General features: G+C 49.7%; 2 protein-coding genes across 4 annotated transcripts in view; one reads left to right on the top strand and one right to left on the bottom strand.

The window, feature by feature from the left end:
• Nucleotides 1-6: 6 nt before the first annotated feature.
• snx11 (sorting nexin 11) lies at nucleotides 7-10,311 on the top strand. Of its 3 annotated transcripts, XM_060037140.1 has the most exons (10): nucleotides 7-151; nucleotides 739-991; nucleotides 2,390-2,444; nucleotides 2,751-2,837; nucleotides 4,766-4,866; nucleotides 5,223-5,318; nucleotides 5,791-6,018; nucleotides 6,749-7,097; nucleotides 7,131-7,298; nucleotides 7,362-10,311. In XM_060037140.1, the coding sequence occupies exons 3-10, from the start codon at nucleotides 2,421-2,423 to the stop codon at nucleotides 8,448-8,450; spliced, it is 2,142 nt and encodes a 713-aa protein (XP_059893123.1). In that variant the 5' UTR covers nucleotides 7-151; nucleotides 739-991; nucleotides 2,390-2,420; the 3' UTR covers nucleotides 8,451-10,311. The 3 variants fall into 3 exon arrangements, with proteins under 3 accessions (XP_059893123.1, XP_059893121.1, XP_059893122.1); XM_060037138.1 differs by having other exon boundaries at nucleotides 6,749-7,298; XM_060037139.1 differs by lacking the exons at nucleotides 7-151; nucleotides 739-991 and adding an exon at nucleotides 1,045-1,356 and having other exon boundaries at nucleotides 6,749-7,298.
• Nucleotides 8,731-18,090, bottom strand: part of skap1 (src kinase associated phosphoprotein 1) — a 35,893-nt gene continuing 26,533 nt past the window's right edge. The window contains exons 11-12 of the mRNA XM_060037274.1: nucleotides 10,861-10,963; nucleotides 8,731-10,504 (exon numbers count right to left, since the gene is read on the bottom strand). Coding sequence (XP_059893257.1) covers nucleotides 10,871-10,963 — 93 coding nt within the window. The 3' untranslated portion in view covers nucleotides 8,731-10,504; nucleotides 10,861-10,870. The remainder of the gene's footprint in view (nucleotides 10,505-10,860; nucleotides 10,964-18,090) is intronic.

Genomic DNA, 18,090 nt, shown 5'->3' with positions numbered 1-18,090 from the left:
AGAAAAAAAACACACACACCAGCCCACTTGAGTTGATCTGTGCGCCGATTCTCACAACACAAACTGGACGGATTGCCTGATGGAGCCCAGAGAGCAACAGGGCTGGAGAAACGGACACTATATAGATCTGTCACAGCGATATAAGTGAAAGGTGAAACAGAGAAGCTGAATGGAATGGGGTTTTACTGTGTTAAAAAATAAAAGTCAGTCCATGGGGTAGGCCTACAACAAAGGCCTTTATCATAGGGCTGGTTCTGTATCCCCTTACTTATGGAGAGTTGTGAACTCATGTGTAGTGTGGACAGCCATTGTGGCATCTAGTTTTCCTTTAACAAAGTGTATCAGTGACATACTTATTTATTTTACTTTCTAAGACAAAGTAAAAAATAATTAATTTACAAAGGCAATATACCGGTAGATGCTTAAGCATCTACCGGTAAATTGCCTTTGTAAATTAACGATTAGATGGGCTTTTCTTGATACATGGTTAACATATCTGGGACAACTTGTTTACATGGAATGCTAGCAGCAACGCGTCAAGTCAAATTTATGCTAATTCAGTTGTTCTCCCCATCTACACACATTCATTGTATTGGGCGTGTGTGGTGAACTCTATAAAACCCTATTCAACGGTTTAGTATTAATGGGGTAATCAATTGACCACTATGAGCTGTCATTGAATGATGTTAGATTATGATTTAACATTGATGTTTTTTTGCTTAAACATGGCGGGAGAAGTTCACAATGGAGGAAGATGTTCACGGTGGTGCTGTAGGCCCTGGGTTTCCATGCGCACGCGCACTACAATCCGGAAGTGGCCGCCTCTTTTGAACGACGTCATGTCGTTCTGGACCTGACTTGCAAAAAAAGCAACAGAGGAGCCTCTCTACTGGGCACAACATAACACGCTGCCGGGTTTCAGGACTAGTTATCTGGCTGCAGGGACAATGGCAGGCGAGACACCCCCGGTGCAACCACGTTTTGTGTGAAAGTAAGTCAGTTTGGTCAGGTTTGTTTTTAAAAGTTACTAACTCAAGTCCGAAAAAATCGTGTTCTTATCTGTCATGAGTCGTACAAGAGTCAAGGGAGAGCGTTTAGTTCCATGACATTTCGTCGTTGAATACTTTAAAATATGTTTTTAGATTGGGAAGACGGTTGTGCATCTCATTCCAATTGTTTGTGTTGCTGGGCTGACGCCAGGAGTTTGATGAGGAGGTCTCTGGATGTACATTGAGATCCAGTGCTGTTTACAGGGAGATTGGTGTCCCCATCATTTAACATCGGATTACCTCGCTGAAAATGAAAAGCTAGGTAGCAGCAGAATGGTCCAAATACACACCCAAAACATGTTGTAATGTGAGTGGAAGGATGTGGTTTTTATTGAACAATATGCACTTTTTGTATACATATACATCAACACCCTATGTATATCTGTATATTCTGCTTACTTTACAGATTAACTTGGATAGATTTTAGACATTAAGACATTAATTTATTTAGATTTTAGTGTAAAAATGTTGGTGGATAATATTAAACATCGAAATTAAATAATGAACTCAAAGTTTAAATGATGATTCAGGGTGAAAAATTCAGTTATTAATAATAAATCTAAACCTCAACACAACAGCAAGTCGATCTAGTTACCCATATATCTGTGGAGTCTACACAGTGCAACATTAATGGAGGTTTTACAATCAGTACATACTGGGGAGTTCTCAACTGGAGACTTTATGCCTGAACAAAAAATGCTGTGACCTTTAATGTTGCCAGGATACCAGACACTGCATTCTCAGCCCTGGCATGTTGGTTCAGGTGTTACAAGCTTGAGGGAAGTGCAACTTGGCATAGCGATTGTTTGAGAACAATGTCTATAGGTCCTGACTCTAAGGGCACTAGCTGGTTAGAAAGGCAATCACTCTAGATTTGGAAACTTTCCACTTTCGACAGAAACAAATAAAAGGGACATGAACATAACAAGCAGCCTATGATGTAACATTCAGAATGCTGACCAGCTATAGGGGATTAGGGGAAGTTATGTGTGCTTATATATGTGATTTCAGCTGTGTTGATAAACTAAGCCAACTGTCATAGTAACAATATAACATATTTCAATATAGAGGAGACAATTCTCGATGCTATAGAAAAGACCTGCGTGAAATGTCATCTGGGGTAGGACAATGTAGGATATAGGATTTCTCTTTTGATGAGTAGGATAAATCATAAAAGGCCAATCTGTTATCTTGGCTGGCTTTTAGTGACTAATGTCTTGACTACTAATGTTGTTACAACTAATGTTGTTTTCCCTCCCCAGAGTTGTGGATGATATGTAATCCAATTTTTGAATTGTTTTTTTTTATACATACCAATTTTCCTTTCTTTGACTTTGTAGATGTTTCCTGCGCGATGCAGTCTCTGGTACGATGATCGAGAATCAAGAAGACGATGTAAGTAACTTGTGCTCCCTCACTTATGCATGCATGTATTCATATCTCTACATGACCACCGCCACATTTCTCCATACTCCCGATTTTTGTCGGTCACCTGACACTTTAAACAAACATAAACAATCCGAGGCAAAACTATAGGTTTCAGTGATAACCCCCCCGGCCCCCCAGGGTCCCAGAACAACAACAATCAATGAGGACATTCCCAAGGATGGCCTCATTAAGAATTTAAAAAAAACTATCTTTGTTGTGTTGTTGGATGGAACACGTGACCTATTTTCTATTTTCTACCCTCCTCCCTTCCAGGAATTCATTGCGGTGAGGGTCCAAGACCCGCGGGTTCAGAATGAAGGCTCCTGGAACTCTCACGTGGATTACAAGATCTTCCTCCATGTGAGTACACTATTGGCTTCACGTGCACCCTGATGACCGTGACTGGCGTGAGTGTGGGGAACCCAAGGAGTAGAGGAACAGTTTTTTTTTGTGGACGGAGGAGGTCTGTTTCCCTTTTAGGCGGATGGTTGGTGTCTATCGTCGTCAGCAGAAGAGCTCCTTGTGTCCAGACATCCGTGACACAGGGCTTGTTCCTCTCTGAGTCACCTAATGGTTTGCTGAGATCCATTGAGCTCAGCCTCATCTCTGGGCGTCTTGTTGTTCTCTGCCTGGTCATGTTTTCGCTGTCTGTGGGCCGAGGGATGGAAGGTGCATATCATTGGTTTACTATTAAGTCATTTCATGACACAGAGGTTAAGAAAAAGGCCTATAGACAAGGATGCCTATAGGCTGGGGTTCCGCGTGCCTTCGTATTGCAGAAGCCTCGATTAGTGTCATGGCAAGTCATGTGACCCAGGGTCATCTGCTCCTGCTGGCAGTGACAGCAGCTTGAGTCGTTGGGTTGTCTATGTTAGGCCTTGGCCCCCCAGTTACTGATGACGGCAATCTTAACGTGTAGACGTTAAAAACATAATAACCTGAGAGCTGCATGGGTTCTTCCCGAACTACTACACCTCATTGTCAGAAGTGACGTTAGATAGAAAGTTAAGGTAAGAGTAGAACATTTTCCACTTCTTAGGACGGCTTGCATTCAAACGTATATATTAGTGAGATGCCACTGCAGGAATGGCGACTTGTTTACTTCCGGTTCTTCACCGGATTCGTGTTTAATACATCCATGGTTGGAACCTAGAACCTTTTCGGCAAGGAGTCAAACGCACTAAGCACACTAAACACAGCCTCAGTACACTGCAGGTGTGAAATCCTGGCATGACAGGACTAAGCACAATAGAGCAGTGATACCAGAGATACCAGTAGACGACCTCTCTAGTGGGGAATGCCAGGCCTGCAGTCTGTTCCTATCCGAGTCACTACAGATGGATTATCACGCAGAATTCCGTCACAATCATTTATTCAGCGTCTCTCTTCAACACACCTTCTGGTGACTTGGCTGGAGGGAGGGCTATCAGCAAGGACCCTCTATCTCTTATCTGGTTCCAATAAGTGCAGAAGATTACCATTGTCCACTGTTACGTTGGTTTCTTACACATTTAACTCCAACTCCCCCATAAAGTATACCTTTGTCATATTTTATATCTGTATGCCTTTATGCAGAGGAGAGTGAAGAGAGACGTTGAGGAGGGTTGAGGAAGTGAGAGGGAATTGGCATGTAGCAGATGGTCGCGGACTCGCGGGTGTTTCCATTTATCTTTAATTAGAAGACACATTTTAAGCACACATAAGGCCAGGCTGTTGGTATGGCCATTCGAAATTTGAAGATGCACCTTATTTCTTTCAGCGGTGATTGTTTTCAGTCACATGAAGGTTTAACAGTGTTGTCGCAGCGACTGAAATGTTCACCTCATGTGGAATGGAACTTGTTCATCTGCTTTTAGAATGAGAATCCCTTCCCAACCATTTTAGAAATGATCATTGGAACTCTGCCCTAGAGGAAGCTCTGATGTTCAGACATTTTCCTCGAGATAAAGGTTCATATTCTGCCACAAATGTAAAACACGCAGGTTCAGCAAACATTCCCCTGGGGTCTAAGTGTCCGTAGGTTTGTCTCTATGTGGGAAAATAGTACTGATAGCCTTGCTCAATGTTTTCCTGCATGCCCTGTATCAGCTGGCGCCAGAGCTTGCCTTGCATGCCTCAAGGTTTTACAGTCGGTAATCAAAAGGCGATATCTTTTTTTTAACGTTAAGTTTTGATCACTGTGTGAAATATCCGTCCAGCTATTGAACTCTTTCCTTATCGGTGTTTATTGTAACGATCATCATTGGTGGTTTATCTTTTGTGAAACGGTTTTGTTTTGTTCCTCTCAGACCAACAGCAAGTCCTTCACCGCCAAGACCTCATGTGTGCGACGGCGCTACAGCGAGTTTGTGTGGCTCAAGAAGAAGCTGCAGAAGAACTCTGGTCTCGTGTAAGTTACTTAAACACAAATGTGTGTGTGTGTGTGTGTGTTTATATTTATTTCGGCTAATCAAGAAAGCAGTGGTGGAGGATGTTTGTCATGTACCAAAGAATTTGCAACACAGCAGAGATAAGATCCAACGTCTCACAGCAAAATCATTAACTGAACTCACTCCACAATTGTTATCTTTGTTTCTGTCCGTGTCTCCCTGACTTCCTGTCTGAAGTAGAGTAATGCAGATCCGGTCTGATACCCCACACTCCCACCTCATGTCATATGATGCAGAAGAGGTCATTAGGCTAGGCGGGGGAGGGGGGCTATTGGAGGGATGAATGGTCTTATGTTTTGTTTGTGTTCCTGTCTAGGCCCGTCCCAGGCCTGCCAAACAAGTCCTTCTTCTCCTTCAGCAACGAGGACTTCCTGGAGAGGAGGAGGACGGGCCTCCAGAGCTTCTTGGACCAGTCAGTCTGCCTCTTATTCACAGATAAACAACCAATGGATTATTCATTTGTAATCGTTATGTCTCAAGAATCACTAGGACATGAAGTGAAGGATATCTACACTTACTTTGGGAGGGAAAATACTTTGAGCCACTTTGAGCAAGATGCCTAACAGGCGAAGCTCATGAATGACATACATGTCACAATCAGTCGCAAGCGTGTGTTGAATCAGTGATTCTCAAATGCGAGTGCATTTTGAGTTGCTAGCACATGCCAAAACGTAATATTTAGAAGCTCATGAATTAACTAATGTATAATTTCATGTTTAAATGTCTTACCATCTCACTGCGTTCAGCTCCAGTTGTCACAGATTCCGTGTTTTTTTCCTTCAATATTGGGAAATGACTGTGGTGACTTAGTGAGTAATGACACCCGTGAGTCTGCCCCGTGGAGAACCACCCGACCTGATGACTGCATCCTCCCGCCCCTGCAGGGTGCTCCACATGACGGTGTGCCTCTCGGACAGCCAGCTGCACCTCTTCATGCAGACCCAGCTGCCCGTGCGCCACATCGAGGACTGCGTCCAGGGCCACACCCCCTACACCGTGACGGACGCCATCCTCACCTACGCCTCGTCCAATCGGGGCTTCGCCCAGGCCCAGGAGGAGGACCTGCAGAAGGAGCGGGGTTCCAGCGTGGTCTCCTACGAGTCCATGGAAAGGTCTGAACGAGCGGTGAAACGCAGTGCGGATGTGTTTTAGTCCCAGCTGGGGGTGTTCAAAGTATGAGTGATGTATTGAATGATGTAGCGGTGGATATAGAGGGTAGGGACACACAGACAGGAGGCTTGTTGAGAGGGATGTCAATTGTATGACATGAGCAATAGACAATATGCAATATGTAATATTAGTATATGCTACATGTGAACCTCCTTAGATGGCGCAATTTGATTGGTTCGCTATCTCGGGATATTGGGCAATATCCCATGATTGAGTTCTCAAACCTGGGATATTGCGTGACGGTCGTCACGCTAATAAAAACAAATAAACCGCTAATAGTAGCCGGACTACAGATGGAAATTAGCCCCTGGGCGACAATCTGGCACATTTACGTGTACTGCTGTACATGTTTATTAATGTGCATTGTCATTTGAGTGTTCATGTCCACTATATACTAAAGCAATTATTCACCTCTGGCTCCGTGAATAGTGGGGAATAGCCTATTCCCCACTATTCACTTTGCTTTCAGCGAATAATTGCTAATTATACAATACAAGTTATTGTTCTCCAGATGAGGGGCAAAGCAGTTGTATTTAAAAGCTTCTGACTGACAGTGAATTTGCTCCCGTTTAGATTCTGTAAACCAGTGGCGGCTGTGCCTGACCAGTGAACACCCGGATCGGACTAATTAAACTCTCTTTTCTCTCTCTCTCTCTGTCACTTCACGTGCAGCCCGTCCCCGCATCTCCCCTCCCAGCAGCCCAACGGGGACACCCTGCAGGCCATCCTGGAGACCCCCGATGCGGCCGACGCCCGGCGGATGGTCTGCCACTCGGAGAGGTCGTCGCTGCAGGTCCTCCAGCAGGACCACCACCTGGAGGCCATCCTCCAGCCGCACCCCCCGCCCGCCGCCTCCTTCTACGTGGGGAGCAGCCTCGGCGAGGGGCCCTCCCTAGGGAGTCCCCCCGAGGCCGCGCCCGCCGGACGGATACAAGCGTCGGTGGAGGTGCACTCGCCCATGGGAGAGGCCGCCGCGCCCGACTTCAGGGAGGAGCTGGAGGACGTGGAGGAGGTGGAGGAGGTGGAGGAGAACGGCTGTGGAGCGGCGGAGGAGTGTCTGGCTGAAATGCAGCCGACGGAAGAAGTGGTGGCCAGGGCTCCAAGTGTCCCTGTAGACGGTGTGTGTACCGACAGCCAGGAGGAAGAGGTGGAGCCACAGGAGGGGGAGCAGCAGGCAGGGGTGGTGGAGCAGCAGGCAGGGGTGGTGGAGCAGCAGGAAGGGGTGGTGGAGCAGCAGGAAGGGGTGGTGGAGCAGCAGGAAGGGGTGGTGGCGCAGCAGGAGGAGGGGCTGGTGGAGCAGGAGGTGGTGGCCAAGCAGGTGGAGGTGGAGCAGGAGGAGGAGATGAAGCAGGAGGTTGTGGCAGAGCAGCAGCAGCAGCAGGAGGAGGTGGTGGAGGAGGTGGCGTTGTTGGAGCCACAGGAGGTGGAGAATGAGGTGGAGAAGCAGGAGCATGGGTATGGTGACTCGGGAGAGGTGGTGGTGGTGGAGGAGGAGGCGGAGAAGGAGGGGGTGCATGTGAATGGGACTGGCGACTCGGGAGAGATGGTGGAGGAAGAGAAGGAGGAGGAGGAGGAGCAGCAGCAGCAGCAGCGTGTGAATGGGATCGATGACTCTGGAGACCACACTGAAGCGGTCTGCGGTGCCGGCGGGCTCCTGGACCATGTCGTCTCAGAGCAGGAGGAAGGTGATGAGGAGGAGGAGAAAGAAACTAAGGTGAACTATGAGCAGCAGGTCCTCCAACAAACCTCCCGGGCTGAGCAGGAACACGACCCCGAGCGCCTCTTGAGTCCTGAGGAGCCCGGTGTGGAAGCAGGCAGCGCTTCAGAGGAGCCTCTTGGCCCCCCTGACGACCGCGCTGGAGAAGGCCCTCATCAGGACGGGGCGTGCGGAGGAGCAGAGGGCAGTACGGTGGATCTGGAGACGGAGACCAGCGGCACAGCGCTCCACGCTGTGTACCCCGTGTCCCAGTCTGAACGCCGTGCCGATGGCGCGATCCGGGAGGGACATGCTCCCCCGGACCGGAGCCCAGTCTCACAGGAAGAGGATTTAGAGATGTCCGTTGACGCCGACGCTCAAGATGAGGACACAGGATCTCTGGTGTCTTTAGATGGGATCCACCCAACGGTCGACCCCGAGGACGCCATCCGGAACTTGAACGGCCACTTGGAAGAGTCCGCCGAAGAAGTGGCGCCCTCTACGGGAGCGGAGGACTCGAGCGTTTGTGAGTCACGCAAGACCACGCGCTCTGTGGACAATTTGTTTTGGTCCGAGGCGGGCGACGCCCGACCGGTGCCGGACGAGGCCCTGGACCTCTGCCCGACCCCCGGGGCCCTCGGGGCGGGAGAGGCTCCAGAGCTCGACGCCACTGCGTGAGTGAGGCCGGACCCAGGGCCCAGCCCGGTGCGCCTGAGCCAGCAGATGGTGGAGGATCAGGGGTAGGTTACAGCGTCCCCGCCGTCTCTGGATCACGAGCCAGGGATGGGCCGGGCCATTAGCTTTAACAACTGGAACGCCATCCAGAGCCGGCCATTAGCCTAACAGCCCCGCTCAGGGACGACGTGGCGGGCACTGATTAGGGACCGCCGCACACCTGCTGCGCCCCAGACAGCCAATGGGGACCGCCCTTTTATTTCTTTTCTTTTTTTAAAGGCAAATGTGTCCTTCCATAACAACGCGCACGCATACACACACACGGACGCACACGAGGAGATATATTCTAGCAAGTCGTTAAGTAAAATCATTATTCAGCGATTGAGTAATTGAGTTTGTAATTCAATTTATCTAAAGTATAGTCCGATGGAACCTGCTAGAGTGTTGAGGATGGACTCATCGTGCATAGCAGTCGTTTAGGTCCACCGTATGTTTCTAGGAGTATAGATGATCCCTCGTTATGTGTCTCTGTCCTCTTCAAAATGTTTGAGTCTTCTTGAATCACGCCTGTAAAATGAGAGCTTTGTTCCGTCAGCAGAGGGCGCTCATGTTTACAATGGGTTTCAGGTTTCCGATTTAGATTTGCACAAGGAAAAGGGATTAATTTAAAATCGTTGTAATTAAAAGATTAGACATATATATTTTTTAAGTGAAAAACAAAACGACCCGTGGAAACAGTTGAAACAAATGTTGCCTTAGGTGCGCTAAAAATGGGTCCTACTTGCTTTTTGAATATGGAAGTAGGTGATTTCAGTTTGTAGGGGGGCGCGCACACAGCAGTTCATCAAACCGATATCGGCTCGCTAATGACCGTTAGGCGTTATGAGATAATATTTTACATTATATTACTTTCCAATGCATATACGGAGAAGGACCACGAGTAGACCTCAGGTGACACACTGACTCTTATATTCACTGGCAGGTGCGTTGGACCACCGCGCAGGGACAGATCAGATGTCCACCTGTAAAATCACACATGTACCAATAGCATTATAATTATAATAGACTACAAGAAGCGAGGGTGGTTTTCCAGATTCACTGCCTTGGTCAAGATGATCACTCAGACCAGCGCTTTAAACCTGGATATGAAACGTGTCGTCATAAGAAGTTTAAATCACTGCTGATATTTCATGCAGAGGACTAAATGAAAGCAAGGACCATCTAAATTGTATCCAAGCCAGCTGACACTCCAGTGTAGCCGGCGATGCAGCCAGTGTTGCCAGATTGGGCGGGAAATCTGGCCGAATCTGGCAACACAGATTTTCTGGCAGGACGGCCTCTAGTTGTACATTTGGACCTCCTTTGCATTTCAGTCCTGCTGCTCACTACACCAGACCCTAGTCTAACTCGATGTTTAACGGACGCCACTTTTTTTAAACGAAGTAAGCTTTCAGGTCCAAAGTTATAGTTTGATTGTTTTAGTGGGTGCTTTATCTTCAACACATCAGACAGTGTTGGGCCCCTACTAGCTCTACTGTATAGCCTACCTTTTATTGTCGCCTATGGTGTTTTATCAATGTGCGCTCGGAGAAATGTTCCCATGGGAACCGTGAGCTCGGTGGTTCTGCACGGTGAATTGTGTATGCTTTACTTCCACCTAGTGGTTTTAAATGAAAGTTCAGTTACCACAGGTTATGTTCAACTAAAATATGTAATTGCTTTTTATGAGACTGGTTGTGTTGAAAATGTTAACAAATTTGGGGTAGGCCTACTGTTATTCATAGTATGTTTTCAGTTTACATTTGAGAAATTGTTTTGGACTTTACTGAACAGAGGAAATAAATTTACAATTAAGTTGAACACATTTCTGTATTTTGTTTTTCATGTCCACGACATTTATACCATTTCCACAACAAACATAACGGACCAAAAGTAATAAAAGAAAACGTACAGGAAAAGTTAAATAAAATCATAGGGGAAAAAATAATAACAATATATTGCTAATGGATTTCCCGCACGGCCCCTTCCTGGAATTCCCAGACGGATGTGCGGCGGTTCTGAGGACGAAAACAAGAACGCACTCATTCAGAGGGGTCGGTGGGGAAATGAGCATTAATAATTCAGCGTTCATTTACAGCCGCGGCCATCGGACCGGATCAGGGAATATTTTTCTTAATAGCACGACTGTTGTTCGAAGCGCGCACAATATTTATTCTCGATCACTGTCGATTACGGCGGCGCCGAGCGCCCGTCTCCACGCCTCGCCGTTCTCCGCCGGTCGCACGCCGTAAAACGGCGGGGTCAACTACTTGGAGATACTTCGATGGTGGCGTGGATGAGTACCAGGGGGCCGGTTTGTGCGTATTAGGGCCCCCGCTAATGGCCTTTAATGCTGATGATAAGAGTGTCGTACCTGTTGGCACTCAGAGGATGTAGGCCTGGTCTAGGAAGTCTTTGGGAACGATCCCCACTGCCCCCTTCAGCTCGCCTACCCACCAGCCATGGATGTTGTACACCTGGAGTGGAGGGAACACACACACACACACACACACACACACGCGCGCCCACACACACTTTTGAGTGAATATCAGGAAGAACGAGGACACTTTACATGCAAAAAAAGGAATGCATAATAAAAACCATACCAGTTATAAACTGTTGATAAACATCGTTTTCTGTCTTTATAATAATAATAATAAAAATAATAATGTTAATTATTCCTGTGTCGTAGTTCTCTGGAGCAAGAAGATGACTGAAAGAATGGCGAAGGGTCTTTGATGTTAAATGTGTTCCTCTTGGTAAATTAAAGTCACAGAAGCGCTAAAGCTCAGGAGCTGAAACGGGTTGAAAAAGCATCTGAGAAATAATTTATTCCCTGTGAAGATCAGTGTCCAAACTCACAACAAAAACCCATTGGAGTAAGATTATATTACGACCATCTAGAAGTATAAACATAAACATCATTTAGAAAAATGCTCTATGGTTATTATTTAAATAATCGCTTTTTTAATGAAAACTGTTTGTGATACAAACGAAAAATGTTTACAAACAAAGTAATGATTGATTGAAGAAGCACATCCTTATAAAACGACATATTTATGGTGCAGTTATTGAGGACACATGGGCATTAAAGCCTTATGGTAAAGATAAACACTCCTTGATACCATTAATCATTTCCCATCATTGTTACAACTGGGAAAATATTTCACATTTGCTTTGAGTCACAATTTAGGTACTAAGAATCACTTTAGGAGATGATATAAGCTACTATTATAGCCGTTTTATTAGTATAATTATTATAACGGCATAACAGTATGCAGGTTTCACACTCCCTGGCGCGACCAGATTAAGACCTTTTAGAAATAAAATAAAAACGGCTGCAAATGCAAATACCCAATCTGGGCTCCCGGTTAATTTCCACCCGGTTCATCTCAACCCGGTTTCCGCCAACTCGGGGGTTCATCTTAACCCGGTGGTAAATCCTAACTCGGGGGTTCATCTTAACCCGGGGGGTCATCTTAACCCGGTGGTTCATCTTAACCCGGTGGTTCATCTTAACCCGGGGGGTCATCTTAACCCGGTGGTTCCTCTTAACCCGGTGGTTCATCTTAACCCGGGGGGTCATCTTAACCCGGTGGTTCATCTTAACCCGGTGGGTCATCTTAACCCGGTGGTTCATCTTAACCCGGTGGTTCCTCTCAACGCGGTGCATCGGTTTGCCTCAGCAGCATCACCCCACCTTGACTATTATTTGATCACCGCCTTCTCGCCCCTTTTTAAACCAGCGGATCAATACTTGGACGGGGGCCCAGGCTGGGTGGGGTCCAGGTGGGGGCACCTGCTCCCCTCCCAGCGCCTGCTGCTCCGTCGCCTCAGAGCGGGGCAGCAGCGGCGCCGGACCCCCCCCGCCTCTCGGAGGCCATTAGAGCCAACGTGTCCTCTGGACCCGCGCATACTCACGCAGGCACTAGAGCGCCGCCGGGGGGGAGAGTGCTTAGGCACTCAGGGGCAAACGCACACACACACACGCACGCACACAAGGGCACGCACACACACCCACACGCACACACGGGCACGCACACACGGGCATGCACACACACCCACACGCACACAAGGGCACGCACACGCATGCACACACACGCACACACGGGCACGCACAAACGCACGCACACACGTGCATGCACACACACACACACACACTCACACACACAAGCACACACACACACACACAAATACGCACACACAAATACGCACACACACACACACACATTTACCCTATAGCCGTGGCAGTATCAATCTATGAGGGATGGTGTTGGGCTTTCTAATCTCCCAGTAGGAAGTGGTGCAATAAGGGACACATTACAGAGCCCTGGTAGGCAGCTCATGTGCATTCTAAGGAGCTCCAGCTGGATATCTGTGTATGTGTATGCATACGTATATATAATGTATGTTTGTGTATATTCTTGAAGGCAGGGTGTGTGTGCATGTGTGTCTTCCTGTGGCCACACACACACACACACACACACACAAACACACACACACACACACACACACACACACACACACACACACACACACACACACACACACACACACACACACACACACACACACAAACACACACGTACCCTACACATTTTGTATACACATTTGAATGAAACCAATTGCAAAAGAGTCGGTTCCCACACCGACACGCAAACACGCTTATACACAACCCGGCGTTGATGTAAGGCACTTGTGAAAGGCTTTCCATTCTGGCTGAGCGGGAGCATACACATTGCACACACACACACACACACACACGCACACGCACACACAGCCCACTCTTGGACAGCGGTGGACGCTAACACAAACACGGTGCGGCGGTGATAGATGGCGTGTTGTCGGCGCGGCGCGGGCCTATCACCCGGCCCTACGACACGGCTCTGCAGCCAGAGTAATGACAGGCCGGCCAGCTGCTAATGAGGGCTGGCTGGACAACCCGTGGATGAATGGATCGCTTAGAGGACCGGGCGGAGGTGGGGGGTGCGGGGTTGGGGGGTGATGCAGGGGGGGGGGGGGGGAGCACGTAAGCTTCAGAGCCACGATGAGCGGATCATTTGTCGGTGGCCCCCGTGTAGATCTCCAACCGCACATTATCCCCATCGTCATCGCCTTCGTCCTGGTCATGAGCTCATGTCCGCACTCTTCCTCGGTCAGCCCTTTCTAAGTGGGACCCCCGACCTTAAACTTGGGTTGCAAAAATAAAATTCAACCGGATGCAACGAGCCGTTCGGCCTCGAGGACGGTCTAGGGAGGGGGAGTGGGGTCTCGCTGGAGCTTAAGGGGAGCGAGGTGCTCGGTATTTACACCACGGCCTCCTCTGTACCGCGAGGAGACCAGGCCACGGCCCTGACTCGGACCACCGGCTCCCACTCTCTGTCCCTCTTCCTCTTCCCCTACTTCTGTTTCTGCTTCCTCTTCCCATACTTCTGCTTCTTCCTCTCCCTCCCTAGAGAAAGAGTACAGGAAGTGAATAGGTGGAGAGGGAGCGGGGGGGAGAGAGAGAGACTGGGTTGGGGAGCAGGGGGTGGGGGGGACAGAAGGATAGATGGTGTAACGAGGAGATGGAGGGGGGGAGGGAAGGGGGCTGTCTGTCTCTCCCTTGGGGGCTTCACGGCAGCGATTCCGCCGACCACAGTGACAGCAGAGTTTTATTTATCTGCGCGGCCCATCTGTGCGCTCGGCGTCATATTCTCTTCCGAGTAGCGGCCCTTTCTGGATTATCAGCGCCGCCATTTTAATACGCGCTTCCCCGGCTGCGGAGTGGGCGCCAATGGCGGTGCAAGGCTGTCAGGCGTGCAGGAGTCCATCCTGAGACGGGGTTCATCCAGAGTACACCTGCTGTAATAGGGACATTCAGGGAGGCGCGCAGACTCAATTACCCAAATGACACACAACAACACAAAAAAAAAAAAGCACCCCCAGAAAAAAACAAAAAAACACTCCGCTGCTGAGTCTCCCAGTGTCCTCGCCCTTCTGTTGGAGTCGCTTGTCTTTGGGATTGATTTGTGGCGCCGGCGTGCGGTTCTACATCGTTTTAACGGCGAGGACGATTGCGCTTGGCACGTTTTTGTATTTGGGTGGCGGCGGCGTGAGTGCACACACAGGTTGTTAAGTGTTCATTTGAAACTTTGCACTGAACTCGTACACCATAATCAAGCCGGGTAGGAATGGTAAAAGAGAGAATAAAAGTGAAAGATGGGAATATCACTCTGAGGTGTGTGTTCGCTCGCCGGAGCAGAGCTCCTGGGAGTGGCTTCCACTGGGCTCGGACTCAGACCGTGTTACCCGGGAACAAGTATGTGTGTGTGTGTGTGTGTGTTAGCGTGCATGTGCAGTGTGTGTGCATGCATGGGCAGTGTGTGTTTGTGCAAGGAGTGTGCGTGTGTACATGTACGTGCAGTGTGTGTCTGTGTGTGAGACTATGCAGTATGTATGTGTGTGTGCACGTGCGTGCATTGTGTGTGGTTGTGTATAGGCAGTGTGTCTTTGTACAGGCACTGTGTATGAGTGTGTGTGTGTGTGTCAATGTTTGCGTGTGTGCGTGCATGTGCAGAGTGTGTCCGTGCTTGTGCAGCGTGTGTGCGCGCATGTGCAGCATGTTTGTGCGCGTGCAAGCACGTACAGTGTGTGTGTGTGTGTGTGTGTGGGTGCACATGCAGCCTGAATGGGACTGAGCCCAGACTAAAAGCCGCGTGGGGGTGAGAACAGCGCCGCGTTGTGGCCGCTGCCGTGCACTGACACGTTGACCTCCCGTTGACTCCGGGAGAGGGAGCGAGTGAGCGAGCGAGGGCGAGAGAAGGAGCGCGCGTGGGCGGGGCTGGCGCCGGGAGCAGGTTGCTATGACAACACCTGCAGTGTACCGGCGCGATCGTTTATTTACCACTCAGGGGGCTGGCTAATGGCGGCATTGTGATGGGCCCATCGCTCACGTCCCCCTGACCGCAGGACGGACCGACGGCCGAGCCTGACGCCCGCGAAGGTTAGCACAGGACGGGGGGGCTCAGGGCGGCGCGGTGGGACAGGTGTAGCGCTGAGAGCCCCTCCCCCCCCCTCCAGCCCCCGCCTCCCTTCCTTCAGGGTTTATCTTCTTTATCTTTATTCTATATTTTTCTGGGATCCATATCATTCTGCTTTTTGGCTTATTTTAGTGTAAAGATAATCACACACACACGCGCACACACACGCGCGCGCACACACACACATACACACGCACACACACTAATAGAACCCCACACTGCATTCTATACCGCATCTGTTTATTTTCACATCTTTCTGTAACCCCCCTCCTCACCCCATGCAAACATACACATCCACACACAAACACACACACACACACACACTCACACACACACACACACACACACACACACACACACACACACACACACACACACACACACACACACAAACGGAGACGCACACACACCAAATGCATACAAACCAGGGGGAGTACTAATGAGCCTGACACATGAGGCATCGTTCGCGGGCCACCAGCTGACTGTGGCAGGCCTTGGGCGTGATGGAGCGCAGGAAGTCTCACATTGCCCTGCCGCTGAACCCACCGCCTGGGTGTTACAATCTCTCCCACCCTCCCTCCCTCCCTCCCTCCCTCCCTACCTACCTCTCCCATCATCACCGCCTCTCCCTCTCTCCCCCCCGAACCCTCCTCCCATCACCGCCACCAACATCTCCTTCCTTTCCTTCCTTAATTCCTTCTCTCTTCTTCCCTCGCTCTCCTCTCGCCTCCTCCTCCTCCTCCCCTCGTCTCTTTCGCTCGCATATTCGTCGCCATTTTTCTCTCTGCTTCCTGCTGCGCGCGTTCCTGTTGGTTTGCTTTGTTTATCTCTCCTGCGCCTTCCTTTCACCTCCGTCTTCAGATGTGGTGCATTGGTAGTCTGGTCTCATATCCGTGTAATGAGGCCAGACTACCCCACCCCCCCCCCCCCCCACCCCCACCACCACCAACAAAGAAACATGGCAGCCTCCACCCGGCCAAAGCCCCTGATCTGTTTCAACCACATCGGGTGAAGGAAAAACAGAACAACATTTTCCATCTGCTCCTTCGGCTGCCCTCTCCTCCTAAGTGATCTCTCCTATTTTCCCCGACCTCACCTCTAATGTACGGGAGAGATTGCTTTCATTTAGCGCCGAGAATTAATTGTGGAAGAATTTTTGTTGTACTTGTTTAGGGCTGGGGGTGTTCTGAGGGGGTGTGGATGTGAGGGGGTGATAACGACGTGCGTAACACAGTAGATTATTCTGCATAACTAGAGATGTGGAGGGCTACTTAAAGTCCATCCTTCCGACGGGGACCTTTCAATTAGATCAGTGAGTAGGGGAGGGGGGCGGGGGGGGGGGGGGGGCGGGGGAGGGGGGGGGGCGGGGAGGCACTCGCACCGTGCAGCGCAGCGACGCCTCTGAACGAGGACATCTCGGGACCGGGAGATTTAATAATAAAACACACACACACACACACACACACACACACACACACACACACACACACACACACAAAAAAAGAATAAGAGGGTGAAAAAACCTGAACGTGCTCGCTTCTTTCTAACGCCCGCTTGGGATTACGGATGGCTCCTTAACTTAATAGCGATTTAAAGTGGATTTGTGTATGCCACTGAGTGTCTGTAACGATGGCTGTTTACGCGACCTCTCATTTATAATAATTAAGCGGAATGGATGGGAGGGGGCTGGAGCAGGGGCGTGGGTGGAGGATGGGTGGGGCTGGGGGGGGGGTAGGCGGCCGGGGCCGGTGGTTCTGGACTATTGGCGGGGGCTGAATAATGACCTACTGTAGTTGACCGGGGGATGACCGCTGGCTCCTGGGTGACCCCCGAACCCCAGACTCACCCCTCCCCCCCCCCCCCCCCGCCCCCCCCCGCTGCTTTGTGTGGTAAATAGGATGTCTTTCCTGTCTAAACTAGCTGTGTGTGTGTGTGTGTGTGTGTGTGTGTGTGTGTGTGTGTGTGTGTGTGTGTGTGGCCACAATAGCAGCTAAGGGTCTTTAATTGTGTGTGTCTGTGTGTGTGTGTGTGTGTGTGTGTGTGTGTGTGTGTGTGTGTGTGTGTGTGCTTGTGGGGGTATGGCCACAATAGTAGCAAGAGGACTTTAAATGTGTGTGTGTGTGTGTGTGTGTGTGTGTGTGTGTGTGTGTGTGTGTGTGTGTGTGTGTGTGTGTGTGTGTGTGTGTGTGTGTGTGTGTGCGTTGTGGGGGTATGGCCACAATAGTAGCAAGAGGACTTTAAATGTGTGTGTGTGTGTGTGTGTGTGTGTGTGTGTGTGTGTGTGTGTGTGTGTGTGTGTGTGTGTGTCTGTGTGTGTGTGTGTGTGTGTGTGTGTTTGTGAGAATGGGGCTGGGTTTGTAAGGGGGACGGGGGGGCGGGTTCCATACAAAAGGATAAAGGGACCCCACCCTCTTTGTCTCTGTCTCCTAACTTTTCCCATCATATTGGGGTCACTTCTGCCCCTCATCCCCCGGGTGCTCTTCAGCCGGCCCCCCTGGCCGAGGCCGCCGGGCCGGCTAGCTCACGGGGCCCACCGCCACCACACCATTTATATATACATATATATATACTTTACTTTTTAT

Source organism: Gadus macrocephalus, chromosome 18 (assembly GCF_031168955.1).
Source record: "Gadus macrocephalus chromosome 18, ASM3116895v1".
NCBI lineage: Eukaryota > Metazoa > Chordata > Actinopteri > Gadiformes > Gadidae > Gadus > Gadus macrocephalus.
This window is presented reverse-complemented; position numbering and strand designations above follow the sequence as displayed.

What these genes read in the sequence shown, in the direction of transcription:
- snx11 (XM_060037138.1), top strand. Translation starts at nt 2,421, where the DNA reads ATGATCGAGAATCAAGAAGACGAT. An exon ending in TCGAGAATCAAGAAGACGAT is followed by an intron (nt 2,445 to 2,750) that starts GTAAGTAACTTG and finishes CCTCCCTTCCAG; the next exon opens with GAATTCATTGCGGTGAGGGT. An exon ending in TCCTACGAGTCCATGGAAAG is followed by an intron (nt 6,019 to 6,748) that starts GTCTGAACGAGC and finishes CTTCACGTGCAG; the next exon opens with CCCGTCCCCGCATCTCCCCT.